The 23,791-nt window shown below is 43.2% G+C and overlaps 1 protein-coding gene across 3 annotated transcripts in view; it reads left to right on the top strand.

Moving 5' to 3' along the window:
* Positions 1–23,791, top strand: part of vav3b (vav guanine nucleotide exchange factor 3b) — a 167,174-nt gene that overhangs the window by 98,533 nt on the left and 44,850 nt on the right. For all 3 annotated transcript variants that reach the window (XM_087239616.1, XM_087239615.1, NM_001126393.1), the window contains 3 exons: positions 7,041–7,132; positions 10,261–10,283; positions 10,594–10,627. In XM_087239616.1, the coding sequence (XP_087095742.1) occupies positions 7,041–7,132; positions 10,261–10,283; positions 10,594–10,627 (149 nt within the window). The remainder of the gene's footprint in view (positions 1–7,040; positions 7,133–10,260; positions 10,284–10,593; positions 10,628–23,791) is intronic.

Genomic DNA, 23,791 nt, shown 5'->3' with positions numbered 1-23,791 from the left:
TTTATTCATACAAAATTAATTCACCTTCGCCTATGACGACGATGCCATCGTCCATCGCAATGTTTCACATTAGACATCTTTTGATGCCAAAATGGTTTACATCACCCAACCCTAAGGTCAGTACAACACAAATAACTCTATGAATGTATGTTGAAACAAACAGTACAACTTAATAGTGAAATAAATCATCTTGAAAAAAATCATACACGTCTATCATACACCCATTGCAATAAGGTGCAAGGCATGTATGATTTGTTGCTATTTTCACACCAGTGCAACTGTCATTTTTTCATTTTGTACCACGGTTTTTAAATAAAATATCCATTTGTGCCACTTTTTGGACTCTGATGGGTGTGCTAGTCTGAAAAGGAGGTGTGATAAGCTGCATTTGAGGAACTTAAATAGACCAAGATTATTGATCAATTAAAATCTGTTATAAAGGGGTGGGGGTTTAGGTTTATTCATGACAATTTGCATCTGTATAATGTTATTGTTATTAGTATTATTTATTATATGCATTTGGGGCTTGATTTTTTTTGACCACACTACGTTATTATTGTTTATTTATTCATTTTCTGGAAATTAGAACTTGTTTAGAAATAGTTATGAAACAAATATTTGCGCTTAACAAATGAAATTAAATTGTGGAGTAAGGAGTAAAAGTAAAGTAAAGAGAAATGAAAGAGGCTGAATAGACGAGGCTCGTTCTTTATCCTTACATTGCAGATGATCTTTAACTGTTTTCTCACTAGTAAAGTGTTCAGTTTTTCCTCTATCAAAGTCTGCCATGTAAATTGGAAATGCGCCATGGCGTGACACAATAGACTCTCAAAGGGAATGGGAGATGAGACTCTGATTGGTTTAATGCATGTTAAGCTTAAAACACACCCATAACTCATTAAGAGAATAAGCATGACCCTTTTAGACCATGCGTCAGGTTGCAGACTGTATTTTTCCATTCTTAAAATAGCAAAAGTGGATTTTTAAAATAGAGCCTATTACATTTGCCTACACTTTATATTTAATTGTAAATAAATCTTGTCAAATTAGACTTTCAAGTGACATAAGCAATGTTCTTGATAGAGTTCTAACGATATACAGTAAATAGGAGCACTTCCAAAGAATAAAGGGTTTGAAATGCATAGTAATGGCCTAAAATATTGGAATAGGAAGATATTGTTTGATAACTCCTGATATATTTTACTCAGGGTAGAATACCGAATTTACAAACAGAATGTTGTGCAAATGGAAACAAGGCTGTAAGGGATAGTCGGATGCATCATGGGGCAAAATATTTAGGAAAATAACATTTTTCCTCAAAGTATTACTTGACATGTGTCTCATCTCTTTTTGGAGAATTATTCTTTTGTATGATGCTTCAATCAAATGTTTATAATCAGTATAGCAATACCAGAAGTCTGCTAAAATGTCTGATATTGTTTGCAGTTCAGCTTTGTTTAGACATTTCCCTCACCAACTAAGAGCCACTAAACTGGGAAAATTAGTGTGAACTTGCTGATGGGAATGGAAAGTTCTGAAGTTGTTTCTACTGACAGTTTACAGATTAAAATAACACAGGCGCAGCAGCTCATTTGATTAATGGCCGATGTAATCTACCAAGAGCAGCTCAAATGAACAAGAATCTGGCTTTTTAGTCGATATGTTCAAAGTAGATGTTCTTCAGGCATTCCAAATAAATAAACATGAGTGCAGAGAATATTCCCCCTTATAAAGATACCTTATTCGTACCTCACTCTGGTCCGCGCGTTCCTCTTACTACAGCAGGATCACAATGAATAATTGAAATGACTTCCACCAATCACATTGTAAATCATGTCTCATGATTTATTTAAATGCTCTCCCATCATAAATATTTGTGACTGGGAGGGGAACTTCTACAAATCCATATGCAATAAGGTCAGGTGCAAAAATAAAATCACAGATTTTTCACCGCATGTCTCTTGTAAATACTGTAGTTTTTAAATGGCAAAAAAAAAAAAATTTTGGTTACACTTTAGTGTAGATTTCTGCAGATTTTTAAGTATGTATTTAAGTAGTATGCAAAACTTACATACTGTATTGTAAATAAATGGTCTAAAGTTATATTTTCTGTCTTTTAGTAGATGTGCTATTTGAGAGACTTAGGGCTCTTTTTTATTGATCCTGGCACAAAGTCTAAAGCTCATGGCGCAAAAGCGGAAAAATATGGTGTGCGCCCTGAGGCATCGTTTAACAAGGAAGTGCTTATTCTCTTAACACGTTTTGAGCATAACGTTTATTAAACCAATCAGAGTTTCATCTTCCATTCCCTTTAAGAGTCGGTTGCATTGCGCAATGGCACATTTTGCTATTTACATGGCAGACTTTGTAAGTAAAAAAACTAAACGCTTCACTAGAAAGAAAACAGTTAAAGACCATCTGCAATGCGAGGATATAGAACAAGCCTCCTTCATTCAGCCTCTTTACTTTCTCTTTACTTTAATTTTACTCTTTACTTTAATCCGTTACTTTCGTGAAGTAAGGAAACGGTGGAAACTCACTCCACTCAAGACATTCACTAGCCTACATTTTTTATTTAGTTTAAGTGCAAAGATTTGTTTCGAACTATTTCTAAACTCAGTTCTAATTTCCAGCAAATGAATAAAAGAAAAATAACAACGAAGTGTGGTCAAAAACTGAGTTATATCCAAACACACATCTTATTCTTATGCCCCATATGGTGATACTTATGTCTCCAAAACCTGACAAGAAGACAAACAATATAATCTTTTTTTTTTTAGTAAAACAAATATAAATATGCATATAATAAATAATACTACTACTAATAATATTATAAAGAAAGTTCTAATTCTCATGAATAAAACTTTTATATTTTTAAAGTAAATAATAATTTTGTAACATTTTAATCCTTTCTTTTTTTCATATGTAAAGATATTTGTGTATTGATGTACATCATGTGTGTATTAAGCATTTGATCCTGCAATGGTGTATAATAAACGTGATCTGCATTGGACTTCAGACCAGCTGTTACTTGGTCAATGGTTTCTCAAAATAGCAATGCACCCACAATGCGCCTTAACACACGCCCTTTTTAGACCAGCACACCCATGAGTCAACAAAGTGGCGCAAATGGATTTGTGTCACGTTAGCAAGATCAAACAGGAACAAAAAGGTGCGGATCCAAGTGCAGTTTTATTTACAATGTGCATCAAACAGAAAAACAAGGTGTCCAAAGTGCAAAGTACAAATAAACAATAAAACAAGAAACACAAAACAGAGACAGGGCTCAGGAATCAGAAACTCTAAACTTACAGGAATACGGAGACAAGATGGACAAACGACGCAGTGACAAACAGAGGTGAAATGGTTGTATAAATAGTCCAGGAAATTAACAGGAAACAGGAACAGCTGTGAGCCAATCAGTGTACGTGGACCGGGTGTAATGCGCATGGTATGTATGAACTTGTAGTCTTTTGGGCGCTGTAGTCAATTCCCAGAGTCTGTGAACTACAGCGCCCTCTGGTGGTCACTGACCGTCATGACAGTACCCCCTCTTTAAAGAGCGGCTACCAGACGCTCCCAGAACAGTCCAGGGGGGGGTGTAAGCGGAGCAGGAACAAGGGGAGGGATGGGAGGGTCAGACCAGGGTAGGTCCATGGGTCAGGCGCCCCAGCAGAAAGCCAGGGTGCAGCCGGGGAATCAGTCCCAAACAGTGGGAAGGACCACCAGGGAGGGGCGGGAGGGATGACCCATGGATGATCTCGCAGGAGACACAAGGCAGGGGGTTTTAGAAGAGCCGGCTGGAGATGCAACTGGACTGGAACCGGCGGAACTGGAGGTAGCTGGACTGGAGCCGGCGGGACTGGAGGCAGCTGGACTGGAGCCGGCGGGACTGGAGGCAGCTGGACTGGAGCCGGCGGGACTGGAGGCAGCTGGACTGGAGCCGGCGGGACTGGAGGCAGCTGGACTGGAGCCGGCGGGACTGGAGGCAGCTGGACTGGAGCCGGCGGTACTGGAGGCAGCTGGACTGGAACCGGCGGGACTGGAGGCAGCTGGACTGGAGCCGGCGGGACAGGAGGCAGCTGGACTGGAACCGGCGGGACAGGAGGCAGCTGGACTGGAGCCGGCGGGACAGGAGGCAGCTGGACTGGAGCCGGCGGGACAGGAGGCAGCTGGACTGGAGCCGGCGGGACAGGAGGCAGCTGGACTGGAGCCGGCGGGACAGGAGGCAGCTGGACTGGAGCCGGCGGGACTGGAGGCAGCTGGACTGGAGCTGGCAGAGCAAGGAGCCCGAGCGAGGTCGGCAGAGCAAAGAGCCGGACTGAAACCGGCAGGGCCTGGAGCCGGACTGGGACCGGCAGGTCAAGACGTCTGGGTGGTGCCGGCAGGGCAAGACACCTGGATGGCATTGGTAATGGCAGTAGCCGGGCTGGGACCGGCAGGGCGAGGAGCCTGGGTGGCGCCGGCAGGGCGAGGAGCCTGGGTGGCGCCGGCAGGGCGAGGAGCCTGGGTGGCGCCGGCAGGGCGAGGAGCCTGGGTGGCGCCGGCAGGGCGAGGAGCCTGGGTGGCGCCGGCAGGGCGAGGAGCCTGGGTGGCGCCGGCAGGGCGAGGAGCCTGGGTGGCGCCGGTAAAGCCAGGAGCCGGACTGGAACCGGCATTGAACTGTGCTCTGGGGCTGGAGCCGACACTGGCGGGCGCTCTGGGGCTGGAGCCGACACTGGCGGGCGCTCTGGGGCTGGAGCCGACACTGGCGGGCGCTCTGGGGCTGGAGCCGACACTGGCGGGCGCTCTGGGGCTGGAGCCGACACTGGCGGGCGCTCTGGGGCTGGAGCCGACACTGGCGGGCGCTCTGGGGCTGGAGCCGACACTGGCGGGCGCTCTGGGGCTGGAGCCGACACTGGCGGGCGCTCTGGGGCTGGAGCCGACACTGGCGGGCGCTCTGGGGCTGGAGCCGACACTGGCGGGCGCTCTGGGGCTGGAGCCGACACTGGCGGGCGCTCTGGGATATGGGCAGTCCTCCTCCTGTGCCTCCTTCGTCTGGTGGTTTGAGAAGGGAGAGTGTTGTCATCAGGAGAGGGAGCTTGCTCTGGAGCTGGAGCCGACACTGGCGGGCATTGTGAGACTGGAGCAGACACTGGGGTTCCACACAGTTCTAGCAGACTCTCCAGAGACTCAGAGAAAGGTGGTCTACGGACAGCCCGACGCGGATAAGGACGCAACTCCAACCCCGCCTCTCTCCTCCTTCCCATAGATACATCAGCCGGCCCTGAAAATATCCCTCTCTGTTGCCCTACACTCAGGCCGCCCTCCTGAGGGTTCTCCTCCTTCAGGGCAACAGAGAGAGGGGAGCCGGAGATTAATAAGGCCACTTCAATAAAACGATAAAGGTTCCAGTCGTCTTCGTATGGTGGCATGAGGGAACGAACTGGTTCCAAAAGTCCTCCCCGGAAACACATCATCAGCAAAAGATCACTGTGAGAGCTCTTCGGGGCTAGCTCCAAAAACTCCTTTATATAACGCTCTATTGAGCGGTTACCTTGTTTTAAAAGCATGATGCTATTGTCTGCTGGATCCATAATGTGACTGCGTCGTTCTGTCACGTTAGCAAGATCAAACAGGAACAAAAAGGTGCGGATCCAAGTGCAGTTTTATTTACAATGTGCATCAAACAGAAAAACAAGGTGTCCAAAGTGCAAAGTACAAATAAACAATAAAACAAGAAACACAAAACAGAGACAGGGCTCAGGAATCAGAAACTCTAAACTTACAGGAATACGGAGACAAGATGGACAAACGACGCAGTGACAAACAGAGGTGAAATGGTTGTATAAATAGTCCAGGAAATTAACAGGAAACAGGAACAGCTGTGAGCCAATCAGTGTACGTGGACCGGGTGTAATGCGCATGGTATGTATGAACTTGTAGTCTTTTGGGCGCTGTAGTCAATTCCCAGAGTCTGTGAACTACAGCGCCCTCTGGTGGTCACTGACCGTCATGACAGATTTGCTGTTTCATCAACATGTTGCAAAACATAAACCTTAAGTTAATGTTAAGAAATTATTACTTTATGTTCAGTTCCTGTACTCTTAAAATCATTCCACATAAATTGGCAAATTTAATTACACTTTATTATTATTATTTGTTTTGGTTTTTATTTTTACATCTTGTGCAATAATAGCAAAAAAAAATCTTTACATTCTGTCAGACCCTGTTAATTACCTGCCTCGTATTAAGATATTGGCTTTTTTATTTGTTCTTATATTCTGAACAATCTTAATCTACATCCCTAATTCTAAACCTAACTACAGTACTATAATAATAATTATTATTAAGGATCAAATTAGGAGTTCATTGTGTCTGCTAAATGGCATGTGCTGTAGGTGAATTGAATAAGCTAAATTGGCCTTAGTGTATGTGTGTAAAAGAGTGTGTATGGTTGTTAGGTAAGGACATCTGCTGTGTGAAACATATGCTTGATAACTTAGCGGTTCATTCCACTGTGACGACCCCAGATTAATAAAGGCACTAAGCCGAAAAGAAAATGAAGTCTGAAAGTAAACTTAAAGGAAATAGAGCACTGGATAAGGTGAATGTTTACTACAATACTTTGTAGATGGTATAATTTGTAAATGTCTTATATCATTTTATTGCTTATGCAGTTTGTGAATGACATAAAGAAATGGATTTATATCCATTAAATGGCACAGTATAAACCATTTTTGGTTTAAAATTCAGAGACTACTAGAACAATGTTATGTATTTTGTTTGAGTTTGAAAATGTTTGAATCTTACTTGTTTGTGTAGCGTCTGCCAGTGTTGTCATATCCAATTAACCTCAAATGATGGTTTTACTTCTCTGGAAATCATGAAAACAACTATGCATCCTGAAGAAATGCATATGTAATGATTGTAGTGTCTACAAATTCTGCTGCCCTGACTATAGTCTATTGAAGCTAAACATGGCATGAACTGAGACCTTTGGATTTGATGTAGCCTTTTGTAGTCATGTATGCTTCATGTACTGTACTTTCTGTACTCAGGGGGATTTTTAACCAAGGCTACCTTTGTCCTAAATGTGGAAACGGGGCTCATAAGGGCTGTCTGGGTAAACTGGGAGTCTGTGGAAGGACAGGTAATTATTAAAGAGCTTCTTCATGTTGACACTTCATAATTGACTGTTTAAAGAATAATATAAATTCCTGGAATTTATACCCAGATGATTTCAGATTCTTTTTCATGTCAGGCTCTCATGGTTTTCAGATATGCAGTAAATATTTCAGTGAATGTTGTAATGTAACTGTCTTGCCATAGACCGAAGGTAATGCAGAGCTTCAATACTGCCTAGCTGTTAGAGAAAAAGTTCAGAATTAGTTACACTATGTTCCACGCTTTTATACTTCACACAGAATGTTTTTATTTTGTATTATTTTTCAATGTCAGCATGCCCTACACAGATGTTTCTCCATTTCAATTATGTTTCATGTCCAAAAACATGGTGCTCATCTTAAAGTAGTCATATTATGTTTTTTGAACAAAGATACAAGATAAAAAGGCGAATGTTAAATGTATTTTTGACATAATCTGTCATATACACACAAGGTAATGTATGAGCAAACAAATATATATCCATGAATGTTAACAGTGGGGTTGAGTAATCCAACCAGTAGCAGGGAGAGCCGTGTCCCCCAGGAGTGTTAGCTCCTTTTGCGCATTGTACATGGCGTCTCTTAACAGACATCTGCAGAGCTGCAGGCTGAGCAACATTGCGACATATTCAGCTTCTGTGGCACTTGACATACATTTTCCCAATCTGTTGACTATAGGCAGTCATTGGATTTTTGTGTGTCGATTAACTGACTTAATATATTCATTACCTTCTTTAGGGAACAAGACTTACATTCATTACATTCAAGACTTGTCTATTATCCTTGATGCACCAAAATCAAGAATCTTGGTGTTATTCAGGAGTCAGATATGAGTTCAAGTAGTCATGTCAAAGCAGTTAGTAAATCAGCATACTATCATCTCAAAAACATTGCAAGAATTAGATGCTTTGTTTCTAGTGAGGATTTGTTCATGTTTTTATCACCAGTAGAGCGGATTACTGAAATTGACTCCTCACTGGCCTTTCAATTCATCCAGAACACTGCTGCCAGATTTTTGACCAGAACCAGAAATTCAGAGCACATCACACCTGTCCTCATGTCTTTACACTGGCTCCCAGTTAAATTCAGAATTTATTTTTAAGCGTTATTACTTGTCTATAAATCACTAAATGGCTTAGGGCCTCAATACATTACAGATATGCTGACTAAATACAAACCCAACAGATCACTCAGATCTTTAGGATCAAATAAAAAATAAATTCCAAGAGTTCAGTCAAAGCCGGGCGAATGCGCCTTTAGCTACTGCACCCCCCGCTGCTGGAATCAGCTTTCAGAAATGATCAGATGTGCTCCAACATTAGGCACATTCAAATCAAGACTGAAAACACATCTGTTTAGCTGTGCCTTTACTGAATAAGCACTGTGCTACGTCCGACAGATCGCGTTATTATGTCTGTCTTTTCTTTTTCATTCTTTTATAATCTGTTTAACACATTTGAATTATTTTTAAATAATTTTTATTCTTTGTTTTTTTTTATTTTCTTATTCCTGTTTTGTTTATTAATGGTTATGTAAAGCACTTTGAAATACCATTGATATATTACTTATATATCTGACAAATTTAATCAAATCAAAAACAAATACCAATTATTGGGCATGGAGACCTCAGTGATGGTTACGGCCACAATCAAGCCTATAATCGATGCATTTGAAAGAGTTCTGAAACAGTGCTACTGATATATAGCGTAGATAACTCCTTTTGGAGTAGACCTAGTGCTTTGTAACTTGCCGTATATTTTTCATAAGATGCATTTGAAAGTGTTAAAGTAGTATGAACAAAGCAACAGTAATTGCTACATAAAAAGAAAATAAAAGGACAAAAACTGGCCTTACACTGGCTGGCACTAAAATGTTTTCTGTTATGTTAGGTCTGTTATGTAGACATTTACTATACTGTTTGAGATTAACAGAGTAAGCATTTTATTCAGCTAATCTTAAATTTAAGGACCCTTTTCACAACACTGTTATGACACATTTGATGGTCATCAATGTCTTAAATCCTTGAAGGTTTTTAATATTTTGATTAAAAAAAAAAAACATCTAAATACTTACATGCAGGCACCTTATTTTACTGGTCCCCCACCTCACACACACCCCTCGCCCTGGCCCACACTTTTTTCCGCAACTCCTGAATTTAAGCCGTCTTTCCACTGCACATGCCATTTGCACACGACTGTCAACATATGCCCCCTTGTGAATGTCGCACAGAATTTTCCGAAATCATCGTGTCCGGAAAAAAGGAGTGCAAAAGCAAGAGCATTTATTCTGTGTGTGTTCACCATGGTTGAATGAATGTAATACTAGAAAATCATAGACTGCTACAAATTTTGGAGGGAATGTGGAGACAACATAAAAATAAAATTTTATTACTTATTTATGAATAGAAATGTTTCTTTAATATAGACTTTTTTTCTGATAAAAAAAAAATAACGAAATTAAACTACTATTTCTCATCTAGTGTCAGGAATAGAGTGCTAATGCTAATTTGTCAATAACAAATTTTTAACATGAAACTGACGTTGAACTGAATTTGACATTGTCACTTTCCAGCAGGGACACAACTTCATGAAATGGTAATATTAGGTTGGATTTAGGTCATAACGTTAGGTGACCAAAAATCAATGTCTAAGGACAACGTTATTTCCACGTCCAATTACGATGTCAAATGTCGTTGGGGTCTAATGTCCATATGAGGTCATGTTGACGTCCTGTGCCTGCAGGGTTCTGGCTGCTGTTATCAGTCTCTTACAATTTGTTTTTCTTTTTCTGAAAGTCTTAATAGTTCAATCATTAAGTTTTTTTATTATAGGATTGTAAATAAAATACTTGTAGTCTCCCATACATTGTGCTCTAAGTTCACCCAACTATGATGACTTCTGAGAAACTCGGAAATGAAAAAAGGGTCTATTTGTCAACATCCTTTTCAGCAAATAAAAAGTGTTGTCCAGTGCTTGGAATTTAAACGAGGCTTAACTATAAGAGTACTTATTTGCTGAAGGGGGCTAAAATAGTCTAAATAATACCACAATATAGTAATTGTATTTTCTTTCTCCCTTTTTTCTTCTTGTTTACTCTCTGTCTCATCATGATTTAGGTGCTGCAGTTCAGAAACCACAGGTGAGACTAAAGACATGTGCATTAATATCTAAATGGTTTGTTCTTAGTTGACACTTCAAACATAATGAACACTATTTCAAACTGTGAAATAAAATGATCTCTTCTTTATATCCATTGTGAAAGATAGAATTGTAAAATCTATTCTGAAGCAAATAGTTGTTTTGTCATTTAAATGTTAGTAGTACTGGCAGAAAGCCGTGTTGAAAAAGAATAACAGGATTGTTGTTTTAGATTGTCATATATTCTGACAGTGTTTTACCATTGGTGCAAAAGGAAGATAATAATAGCTGAGTGTGTTCATATTTCACAGAGAAAGACAACACCTAGAAAACAAGAAGACCCAGGTGAGTGCCTTTCTCTTCATCGTGCTTCTGTAGACAGACTGTGAAGATCTCAGGATTGGTGTAAAACTCTTTTATATGCTGTATTTGAAACACGAATAGTGTTATACTGTACATAGTCTTCTGTTCCCAATCATCACCATTATTGTTGTTTGTTTGAGGAGGTTTATTCAGGTGCTAATTGCTAGTAGTTAATTATATGAGTCTTTGGGCCCTATCATACACCCGGCGCAGTGTGGCGCAAGGCATGGCGCAGTAGTCTTTTGGTAGTTTCAGCTTGGCGCAAGAGTCGTTTTGAGGCGTTGCGCTACGCTCTTTAAATAGCAAATGCATTAGCGCTCATTTTTGCGTCCATAGGCGTTCTGGTCTAAAAAGGAAGGCGTTCTGAGGCAAACCGCTGGTGCGGTATTTTGAGAATCTATAATAGATTTTTCATTAGACCAAAACTAACCCGGTCTAAACTCCGGCGCAAAGTTGCCCCTCGCTTACGCACTGCTTAATACGCACAAGAGAGCAACAGGCAAATATCTTTACATATGAAAAAATGTAAATATTAAGGATATATATAGTATATAATAAGAATAGATATAGAATATAAATATAAAGGATTAAAATATTACAAAACATATTATTTTCTAGCCTACATAAATATAAAAAAACCACTGCTTTTATGTCCTCTTCATCTCATGAGGCTTTTTCAGTTCATTCATAACAATTTGCTTTTGTATAATGTTATTATTATTAGCAGTATTATTTATTATATCCATATTTATATTTGTTTTATTAAAAACAAGCTTAGATTTGCCCACCTGTCAGGTTTTAGACCATATGGGGCACAGCATGTGTTTTAGGATATAACTCAGGTTTTTGAGCACATTTTGCTATTATTATTCATTTATTGGTTTGCTGGAAATTAGAACTGAATTTAGAAATAGTTTTGAAATGAATATTTGCGCTTAACAAACAAAAGTATTTATTTATAGACTAAATGATGTCTGTGCGTAAAGGTTTCCCTATCCAAGAGCGAAAGTGATCCATTATCTCTCATTCTCACGCAGTAGATGCTCTGTTTAACAGTTTTCTGTTTAAAAAAAACTGTTAACTGTGAACTGTTTGCTTGTAAATTGCTCATTTTTTCCACTTAGACTTACTTTGTGTCCTGTAAATGGCGAATGCGCTCTTGGCGCGACGCAGCTGGGTCTTAAAGGGAATGGGAGATGAGATTCTAATTGGTTTATTCTCAAAACACACCTATAACTCATTAAGAAAATAAACTCAACCCTTTTAGAACATGCGCCGCGGCGCAAGGCAGATTTCCCGTCCTTAAATTAGCAAAAACACGTCCTGACACGCCCTGAAAGCGTTTGCGTCCTGCGTTTTGCGCTCTGCGCTTGGACCGTAAAAATAGAGCCCTATGTGTTTGTCCCAGATGATGACAGTACATATCATCAGAATAATAATGAGTGTTTTTTCATTGTCATTTAATTATTTTATAGCTGTTGAGGTTGGTAAAGCTACTTTAAAGACCTTGTGTAATCAACATTTGCAATGCTTATTTTGCTGACAGACATTGTTATTTTTTAGCTGAGCAATAAATCAGTTTAAATTAATTCACTGAAAAAAAATGTTTTGTTTTGATAATCTTCAGTCAAAGTTTGAGCATTTGCTTCAGCATTTGAAGTGCGCGGTCCTTCTCTGTTGATGTCAGTTTGACAGCTACAGTCACAATATTCTTAACCATGCCTCTTCTACCATTGGTTTGCTATAAAAAAATAATGCACAAAAATTAATTATTTTGCTGCTCAAATTAATTACCTTTACCTTTAGACCTATTATCCAAAGTGACCTACAATGAGAAGGGGATCAAATGTTGGTACAAACCCAAATCAGAAAAGGTTGGGACAGTATAAAAGCACTTATAAAAAAAGAAAACCGTGAACAGACCTGCAACACATTCCAAAAAAAGTTGGGACAGAAGCAGTTTAAAGCTTCTGTTTAATATGAACACAAAATATTTTTCATGTTTTGGCTGCTCATTTTCATGTCGTTTGTAAATATAGATCCTTTTTTTTGTCATTCAGACCTGCAAAACATTCCAAAAAATAGTTAAGACAAGAACAGTTAAGGGCTAGTAAAGTAAATTGGTTAAATGATGATGTGATTTAAAACAGGTGATGCCAACAGGTGATTGTAATTATGATTTGGTACAAATGCAGCATCCAAGAAAGGGCTAACGTTAGTCCTATAGGAGCAAAGATGGGCAGAGGATCGCCAGTTTGCCAACAAATACATGAGAAAATTATTGAAATGTTTAAAAACAATGTTCCTCAAAGAAAGACAGGAAGATATTTGGATATTTCACCTTCAACAGTGCATAACATAATTCAAAGATTCAAGAAATCTGGAGCAATTTTAGTGCGTAAAGGACAAGGACTCCGATCCCTCAGGCGGCACTACATCAAGAATCGTCATTCATCTATAAGCGATATCACCACATGGGCTCAGGACTACTTTGGCAATTCTTTTTCAAGTATCACAATACAAAGTTACATCCACACCCATGTAATTCTCCACCCATGCCAGGTAAAACATCTGTGATGGACATCTGTGATGGACTATCATCCATCTTCACATTGGAAACGTGAACTGTGGTCAGATGAATCAGTATTTCTGGTATACTTGGTGGAGAAATGGATGCTTTGTGCTCCGTTATGTATAGGTACATTCTGTGATGCCACTATTAGTGCTGAAAAGTACATAGAAATTTTGGAGCATACAATGCTGCCTTCTTTTCCGGAGATGTCCATGTGCATTTCAACAAGACAATACAAAACCACATTCTGCACACTTTACAAAGTCTTGGTTGCTGAGGAAAAAGATAAAGGTACTTGACTGGTCTGCCTGCAGTCCTGACCTGTCTCCAATAGAGAATGTGTTGCACATTTTCAAGTGCAAAATGCAGCAATGAAGACCCTGTACTGTTGCCACTCTAATACTTGTTTGTAAGAACAATGGGACAATGAAACACTTCATCACTTGGTGTCTTCAGTCCCTAAATGTCTTTAAAGTGTTGTGAAAAGGAATGATAACATTACAAAGTGGTAAGAAGTGCTTTATCGTTCATACTTTTTAAAATGTGTTACATAAACCAACACTGGAATATGTGTTTATTTAAAAAAATATGAATAATCTTGAGGAACACATTAAATAGTTTGTTGTATTGTGTATTTAGAAATCACTTTTTTCTTTCTTTTTCTTTTTTTTTTTTTTTTGCGTTTTCCACACTGTCCCAACTTTTTCTAACTTTGAGGTTGTATAAATATCACTTGATAAGTTACATTGGATAAAAGGTCTAAAAAGTTAATTAAAAGGTAATTAAATGTGTTTTGTGATAGTGTATAATGACTAGTTCTTGTTTAATTTTTGGAATACTGTACAGCTCTGGAAAAATTAAGAGACTGTTGCAAATTATCTGCATTTCTCTGAGTTGTTATGTATTTGTTCAGTAAAATGTTCAGTTGTGTTTTATTTTGTAAACCACAGTAAATGTGTCCTAAAATGTTAAGAGGATATGTATCAGAAATTCTCCATAGATAGATAGATAGATAGATACATAGATAGATAGAAACTATAATTAAGAAATTATTCATTTATTATTTATCTTAGAGAGTTTAAAACTAGTCTGATGGCAACTTTGAAAATAGTGATTTTCAAATTTACTGATTTATAATTCATTGCAGACAATATGAGCACAAAATATTTCATGTTTTGGCTGCTCATTTTCATGTCGTTTGTAAATATACATCCTTTTTTGTCATTCAGAACTGCAACACATTCCAAAAAAGAGTTAAGACAAGAACAGTTAAGGGCTAGTAAAGTTAATTGGTTAAATGATGATTGATTTAAAACAGGTGATATCAACAGGTGATTGTAATTATGATTTGGTACAATATATATATATATATATATATATATATATATATATATATATATATATATATATATATATATATATATATATATATAGATAGATAGATAGATAGATAGATAGATAGATAGATAGATAGATAGATAGATAGATAGATAGATAGACAGATAGATAGATAGATACTATAATGAAGAAATTAATAATTTAATTCAAACTTTTCAAACTTTTCTGATGGCAACTTTATGCCAGCCTTAAAGTTGGCATGGTATTTTGTCATTCTCAGAAGCATTACATGTAAACAGTCAGAACAACTTCTCTTTTTCCATCCAAAACACTACCACATCATTTTATTTTCAGAATGGTGAAACTCTGTGGTCAGCTTAAACAGGTGCTGATTTTTAAAATTGCAGTTGTGCTCTGCTGGGACTAAATAACATTGCTGAAGTGCTGAAGAGACTTTCACTCGCTGTCGAGTCTGGAAGTGGTGTGTTCATGTTGATTGCAAAGAAGAAGTGGTTAGAAACAATGTATTACAGAAACTGCACAAAATGACTGAATTATTATTTCTGAGTGCTTTGACCAGCGTGTTACATTTTTAAATCAGCTGAAGTGTACTGACAGCTAAAGGGATGGGAGCTCACAGTTTATTGTCTCCATTACCTACACTGTTGTCTCTAATGAATTGAAAAAGCAGCTCTGACACATTTGGCCATGTTAATTGGAGCATTCGCTTCAACACCATTGTACTTGTCAGTAACTGCTGCTGATTTAGTGCTTATATTGAGAAAGTAGCTATGTTTTCGTTCAAAGATACAAATAAGAATTATGCACAAAACTGGACTATTGCATTACACATTTGCGAATTAAGAACAGTTTTCATCAATTAAAGAGAACAGAATCGTAACTTTCTGATAAACTGGTGGCAAATATCAAAAAGAAAAAATGGAGGAAGAAAAAGCCATTGCAGGCCTTCTTACTTGTAAAATAAATTTCACCCCAGACAAAGGGTGCTTTCACACCTACACTTTTGTTTCGGAACGTATCTTGTTTGCCCAGTTAGCGCGGTTCGTTTGGCATATGTGAACAGGGCAATCGCGCTCTGTTCCGCGCCAAAGTAATCGCTCCGAGATCGCTTGAGTTAGGTGGTCTCGGTTCGATTGAAACGAACCGTGGAGCAGTTCGATTGCAGTGAGAAAGCGATCCGATCCGAGCGCGGTTATATCACAGTGTTTTATGGATATGTAATTGGCTTAAGGCTATATAAAGAAAGAATTATGAGTAAGGCGGGAAGTTTGCGAGTCTCCGGATGCCCGCAAACGAGTGATGATCTCCCGCTAATCTCGCGTCTCCCTCCCGGTCCTCAAATAGGCATCGTCGCACACCCTTCTCACCCCTCAGACAAGTCGCGCCCGCGCACCCTGTCAATTGCCACCAAACCACCATCTCTCCTGACAGCTTAGCGGGACGCTGCAAAATAAACCCTGACACTCTGACCAATGTGAGGAGAGTTTACTCACACGTGACTTGTTTTAGCTCTTTTGGTCTGATTAGAAACTTTGCAGTGTGAAAGCGAACCACTCAAAGAGCAAAGAGCAACAATGTAACAATTGTAATCTCTGTTTCGGAACAACTGAATCGATTCACAGGTGTGAAGGCACCCTAAGACAAAATTCAATGAATGTGTAGTGGATTTTAGAGTCGTGAGATTAACCTTGGGTAGAGCAGACACTATAGGCAGTTCCCCTTCGGTTGGGGAACTTCAGTGCCATGAAATGGGAGGATTCGGATCAGAAGCCGCTTGTCTGGAGAGTATTGAACAGGCCAATGAAAGAAATTAATTGGTAGCGTAAACTTGCGCAGGTGTGCGGCATCTGCAATTATCCCAGCATATAAGCACACCTGAAGCCAGCAGACGCCATCCTTTTCGCTTCAGATCCTTTCTGAGTGAGTCGATGAGGGTTCCTCTTGCTGATCAGCACTTCAGAGCGAACGAGTGTGTCTCCCGGTCCAGAGTGGGTCTTCGCGGTGGCAGACGGTCGAGCTGGGTTTCTCCCTTGCCTGCGGTTCTTTGGGTCCGGTCCTCCAGAGCGGTGCGTATTGTTGCAAACTTTCCTAAAAGAGCAACACAGTCGTGCAGCACGTCCTTTTCAGGATGGCGCTCCGACTGTGCGTTTCTGGATGCGGGGGTTTCCTGGCTCCGGATGATGGACACGATCACTGCATTGCATGTTTGGGGGTCCAGCATGTTAATGCGGTGCTCGCGGGCGGTTCATGTCGTCATTGCGATGCCATGAACGTTGCACAGCTAAGATCGCGGCTAACTTTCGCAAGAGAGCGAGCCACCCCAGTTGCCTCCTGTTCTAAAAAAGCAGCGGGCGCTCGGGCAGATCTGAGGGTTTCAGCGGGAGATAATCCGCCGCCCACGGGCTCGCGGACCTCTCGCTCCTCACGGCGCTCCATCCAAGCTTCGGGTAGTGGGAGTGATCTGTCTAACCAGATGGTAGCTCTCACACTCGCTGACACCGGAGATCAGATGTCCTCCGCGGCATCGGAGGGTGGGCTTTCACTGTCCGACGAAGATCCGGACCCGCTCGCCCCCTCCGGGCAGGTGAGCGCTGTCAAATCGGATCCTGAAGCGGACATGTTAGCCGTGCTTTCCCGGGCTGCTTCGGCCGTGGGGTTGGAGATGGTTTATCCCCCAGCTCCGCGGCCGGACCGACTAGATGGGTGCTACGTAGAGGACCAGAAGGCGAAGCCTCTCGTCCCCTTCTTCCCGGAAGTGCACAGTAGGCTCACGCAGTCTTGGAGGGCACCTTTCTCTGCCCGTGCTGCGTGTGCCTCCGCCCTCACCGCCCTTGACGGCGGAGCTGCCAGGGGGTATGAGGCGATCCCGTCAGTGGAGCGCGCCATCGCGGTCAATCTTTGTCCGCGCGACGCCTCTACGTGGCGGGGTTTGCCCCGCCTCCCGTCCAAAGCCTGTAGGTCGTCTGCCTCCCTCGGAGCCAGAGCTTATAAGGCTGCGGGCCAGGCTGCTTCTGCTTTGCACGCGATGGCCACCTACCAGCGCTACCAAGCGCAGGCGCTGGCCGAGCTGCACGAGGGCGGGTCCAACCCAAGCTTATTACATGAGCTGCGCACCGCGACCGACTATGCTCTTCGGACTACTAAGTCCGCCGCGTGTGCGCTGGGGAGGACGATGTCCACACTTGTGGTTCAGGAACGCCACCTCTGGCTAAACCTGGCCGATATGCGCGATGTTGACAAATTTCGCTTTCTTGACTCGCCCATATCCCAGGCTGGCCTGTTCGGCGACACCGTCGGTGAATTCACCCAGGAATTCAAGGCGGTGAAAGAGCAGTCGGATGCGATGGGCAATGTCATCTATCGGCGTGGCCGTAAGCCCGCTCCGCCCGCTGAGCCATCCACCTCCGCTGTTTCTCGCCGAGGGCGCCCGCCAACGAGTGCTGCCCCGCCCCCGCCTGTGCCTCCGGCCAAGCGGGCGCGGCGTACACCTCGAAAGCAGGCAGCCCCTCCTGCCCAGGGCGCCGTTAAGTCCGGTAAACGGACCGCGAAGCGTCCCTGAGAAAGGCCATCCGGAGAAGAGGAAACTTGCTCTTTCCCCGCTGGAGGGCGGGGCCCCGATAACAACGGTACTTTTCAGTGCCACCAAAACATCAGTAAAAGAGCACTTTTTCCCTTCCCCGGATGTGACTGCACGAGTTCTGCCAGTCCGGGACGCGCTGCCTTCCGGCTCGCAGACTCTACGTGCTTCGCCAGTGGCTCACGGGCGCTGGGGGGACGGTCTCCCTTCCCTCAGCCCTCCAGCCCCCTCTCCGGAGTCAGGGTGCGGAGCCAGAGCGAATCGCTCTCCTCCAGCTCTTCCGCGGGACCCTCGTGCTTCCCGGATCAGCACACCCACTCCGCGCTGCCCCACCGCTGGTACGTCAGCGATTGTAGCGATGACTCCATTAGCGAGGGCTCTGCCTGCCTGGTTAGCGCAGGCCAGCCCCTCGCGGTGGCTCATACGCACAATCAGACTCAGTTACGCGATTCAGTTCGCGAAACGGCCCCCCCAAGTTTACAGGCGTGTATTTCTCCAGGGTCAACCCCCTGTCCGCCCCTGTCTTGCGAGAGGAGATTGCTGCCCTCCTGGCGAAGGGTGCAATCGAGCCGGTTCCTCCAGCCGAGATGGAGAGTGGGTTTTACAGCCCATACTTCATCGTACCCAAAAAGAGCGGTGGGTCACGGCCAATCCTAGATCTGCGCGTTTTGAACCGCTGTCTGCACAGGCTGCCGTTCAGAATGCTCACGCAGAGGCGCATTCTCCAATGCGTTCGTCCTCAGGATTGGTTTGCAGCCATAGACCTGAAGGACGCGTATTTCCATGTCTCCATTCTTCCACGCCACCGCCAATGTCTGCGGTTTGCGTTCGAGGGTCGAGCGTGGCAGTACAAGGTCCTCCCCTTCGGGCTCTCTCTGTCTCCGCGGGTCTTCACCAAACTCGCGGAGGGTGCCCTAGCGCCCCTTCGGCTCGCGGGCATTCGCATACTCAATTATCTCGACGACTGGCTGATTTTAGCCCACTCGCGGGAGCAATTGATTATGCACAGGGACAAGGTGCTTCGGCATCTCCGCCTACTGGGGCTTCAGGTCAACCGAGAAAAGAGCAAACTCGCCCCCGTGCAGAGGATTTCTTTTCTCGGGATGGAGCTGGACTCGATCACCATGGTAGCGCACCTCTCCGAGGAACGCGCTCGCCTGTTGCTGAACTGTCTGAGGGAGCTCGACAGCAAACTAGTGGTCCCACTGAAGTTCTTTCAGAGGCTCCTGGGGCATATGGCATCCGCAGCCGCCGTCACGCCGTCGGGTTGCTCCATATGAGACCACTTCAGCACTGGCTTCCCGATCGGGTCCCCAGACGCGCATGGCACGCGGTCACACACCGGGTCTCGGTTACTGCGCTGTGTCGCCGCGCCCTCAGCCCTTGGAACGACCCCTCGTTCCTACAGGCCGGTGTGCCTCTAGGACAGGCGTCCAGCCATGTTGTTGTTTCAACAGACGCTTCCAACACGGGTTGGGGGGCCGTGTGTCGCGGGCATGCGGCTGCGGGCCTCTGGAAGGGTGCCCAGCTGCATTGGCATATCAATCGCCTAGAGCTGTTGGCAGTGTTCCTCGCTCTCCACCGCTTTTTACCGGTGCTGGAGCGGCAACACGTGCTGGTCAGGACGGACAGTATGGCGGCGGCGGCGTATATCAACCGCATGGGGGGTATGCGCTCTCGCCGCATGTCTCAGCTCGCCCGCCGTCTGCTCCTCTGGAGTCACCCGCGGCTGAAATCGCTGCGCGCCATTCACGTCCCAGGCACGCTCAATCGTGCAGCCGATGCGCTCTCACGACAGCTGTTACGCCCTGGAGAATGGAGACTCCACCCCGAGTCTGTTCAGCTGATATGGGCGCGATTCGGGGAGGCCCGGATCGATCTGTTGCTTCCCCCGAGAACGCTCGCTGCCAGTTATTTATTTTTTTTCCCTGACCGAGGGCTCTCTCGGCACGGATGCACTGGCCCACAGCTGGCCTCGGGGCATGCGCAAGTATGCGTTTCCCCCAGTGAGCCTGCTCGCGCAGTTTCTGTGCAAGATCAGGGAGGACGAGGAACAGGTTCTGCTAGTTGCGCCCCTTTGGCCCAACCGGACCTGGATATCAGAGCTCTCACTCCTCGCGACGGCCCTCCCCTGGCGGATCCCTTTGAGAGAGGACCTACTCTCTCAGGGACAGGGCACCATCTGGCACCCTGGCCCCGATCTTTGGAACCTCCACGTGTGGTCCCTAGACGCGAGGAAGACTTAGGTAACCTACCGACTGCGGTGGTTAATACCATCACTCAGGCTAGAGCCCCCTCCACGAGGCGCGCCTACGCCCTGAAGTGGAGTCTATTCACTGAATGGTGCGTCTCTCGCAGAGAAGACCCCCGAAATTGCCAGATTAGTGTTTTGCTCTCTTTCCTTCAAGAGAAGTTGGACAGCAGGCTGTCGCCCTCCACTCTCAAGGTTTACGTGGCCGCCATCTCCGCTTATCATAGCACGGTAGCTGGCGGCACCGTGGGAAAGCATAACCTGGTCATCCAGTTCCTTAGGGGTGCTAGGCGAATTAATCCATCTCGCCCCCCTCTCATGCCCTCTTGGGATCTCGCCCTCATTCTCACGAGTCTGCGATCCGATCCCTTTGAGCCACTCGAATCAGTATCTCTAAGATTTCTGTCCCTGAAGACAGCTCTGCTGGTTGCGTTGGCCTCCATCAAGAGGGTCGGGGACCTGGAGGCATTTTTCGGTCAGTGACTCGTGCCTGGAATTCGGGCCGGATTACTCTCACGTCATCCTGAGACCCCGCCCCGGTTATGTGCCCAAGGTTCCTACCACCCCCTTTAGAGATCAGGTAGTGAACCTGCAAGCGCTGCCCCCGGAGGAGGCAGACCCAGCCCTTTCTTTACTTTGTCCAGTTCGCGCTCTGCGCATTTATGTGGACCGTACTTTTTATCTGTCAGTAAAGTTCCCCGTCAGGTGAGCCCTGCAGATTCCTCCGTGGCCCCCAGCACTGACTCAGCGGTGGAGTCACTTGCTGGCCCACTACGTTGTAGGTCTGCCCGCTGGTCAGCCCGCGTTTTGGGTATAGGTGCCTGCTATGCGTGATCCCCACTAGGCGATCACATATGCTTATTCCGCCACGGTTAAGTCCCCCCCTTGGGCAGACCCGTGTCTTCCCTCTCCGCTAACCACTCTTTTGCTATGCGTACTCCCCCTTTTTAGGGCTAGTCCATATGTAAATTCTGCCATCTATCCCCCCCTTGGGTAACGGATGGCCTCCGCAGCGTCCTCCCTATCGGGATTGCACGCTTCCCAACGTACTGTCGTATTCCTAGAATTATCTAGATGCTCACGACTTCCCAAAAAATATATCTAAATCCGTAAAACTTCTGTTGAAGTAGGATAAATTAGGGCCAGGGACACGTTGGAGGACCGCGCCTCCCATGATGTGGGTGCGTCACGCTTGCTTGACTATCTCCTCATCGGGGGTGTTGGTAAGGTGCAGTCATTATGGCGCTTTCCATACTTCTCCCATTTCATGGCACTGAAGTTCCCCAACCGAAGGGGAACGTTCGAGGTTACGGAAGTAACCCTTCGTTCCCCGAGGAGGGGAACGGAAGTGCCATACTTCGTCGCCATAATGACTGTCCCTTAGCTGTTTGAAAGTCTCTTCAGCTTAAAAGGATGGCGTCTGCTGGCTTCAGGTGTGCTTATATGCTGAGATAATTGCAGATGCCGCACACCTGCGCAAGCTTACGCTGCCAATTAATTTCTTTCATTGGCCCGTTCAATACTCTCCAGACAAGTGGCTTCTGATCCGAATCCTCCCATTTCATGGCACTTCCGTTCCCCTCCTCGGGGAACGAAGGGTTACTTCCGTAACCTCGAACGTTCTGGGAGGTAAAAATATTACACTTCACATCAGAAAACAACATCTCAGATAATATATAATGTTATGGATCCACTGGTTTGTCCATTAATGCAGTCTCATCATGCGCATTTGTGTTATCATATGGTCTGAAATGTACATTACTTTTTGGTAACACTTTATTTTGATGGTCCATTTGAGTATTAGTAGACTGTCTGCTTAATATCTGTCAATACTGCTCCTTCAACACATTTAACTGACTGTAAAAAAAGCTTAGCAAGAACTTGTCAATTTACACTAACCTTAACCCCAACCCACAGTAACAATTTATAATCTAATGAGATTTAGTTGGCATGTAGATGCAATGTAACTTAAATTCAACAAACGGACCATCAAAATAAAGTGTAAATGTGTTCATTTTTCTTACTTTATACACAGTTTTTTGTTATCAGATAAAAAGTTTCCTCTACATGTGTTTTTCAGGCACACTTTTAAAAATGTATGTGCGTCTTGGCATTTCCTTTAAGCATTTTTTATCCAATAGAGCAAAATGCACATAAAAATTGGTGGATGGAAACATAATTTGTGTGATCTGAACAAACTGGTAATGGATTCTTTCCTCAGAATGTTTAATATTCACATCGGTTTCTGCAGGTGGAACTTTTCATTGGTTAAGGCAAGTTATCTCGTCATGTTAAAGCAATAGTTCACATAAAAAAAATACTCTTGTTACCAGTGTTGTGGAAAGCTACTATTGAAAGTAATGCATTACAATATTGAGTTATATAAATAAGTAACTAGTTGCATTACTTAGTTACTTTTTATGGTAAGTAATGAGTTATGTTACTTTTGAGTTACTTTTGAGGCAAACTTTGTAAATAAAAATGAATCCATGCAGTATTAGACAACATTAAATATTCTCAGTTACTTACACAAACGCCAGAATCTTTATGTGCCACACTTTTCTTATGCCTGGAATTCCTTTAAAAAGTTTACATTATTAGTTTAGGATTTAAGAATTCTGTCAAAAATGTGATTCTCCCAGTGAAAGCTGCACATAAAACACCTGGCATATCAAATATGTGCGATCCTGTTAGTTTCCTTCAGGCAAGGGCTAGCAAGCATCAGTCACAGCTGCCAGGGTCAATTCAGTGGACTGTAACCACAGGAAAACTCCTCCTCTGCGCTGGCCCACAGTCACTAGTGGCCACATTATAACTTAGTTATTGCTGCTGCCATCTTATTATTTATGATTCAGAACACCTCAGCTAAAACACAGTATGTGGAGTACAGTAAATATAGAAGTACAGAAAACAACATACACTTTTATTTATTTATGGGTGCACTGTAACAGTAAGTGTTAGACAAATAAAAATAAATTACATAAATAATAAGTTATATCTGTTTGAAAAAAAATCACAAGTCCTGATTTCATCAGAAGCTGTAAGGCTACATGATAAATAAACATGATAATCATGACATTTTATATTAGTTTTCAAACAAAAAGGCTAACAAACCCAATAAAGATGTGGATGAGTTGAGGAAATGTAATTTTGTGCATAGCTAAAATATAGAAGCTAATTAATTAATATTACGTTGCCATCATTTAATTCTCAAATCATATTGTATCATTGAATTATTATTTATTAATTAATTAATTATTGAATTTTTTAATTTAGTTTGTATTTTATTTATTAATGTTATAGTTATATAATTGCTAACTTTTTTTTTTTCAAAACGGCCACAATAAATTGATCAAAAGTGAGAGTAAAAACACAAAATGTCTAGTA

This window comes from Danio rerio, chromosome 2 (genome assembly GCF_052040795.2).
Source record: "Danio rerio strain M-AB ecotype USA chromosome 2, GRCz13ab, whole genome shotgun sequence".
Taxonomy (NCBI): Eukaryota; Metazoa; Chordata; class Actinopteri; order Cypriniformes; family Danionidae; genus Danio; species Danio rerio.
Note: the sequence above shows the minus strand (reverse complement) of the source record. Positions and strands in the feature narration are given on the sequence as shown.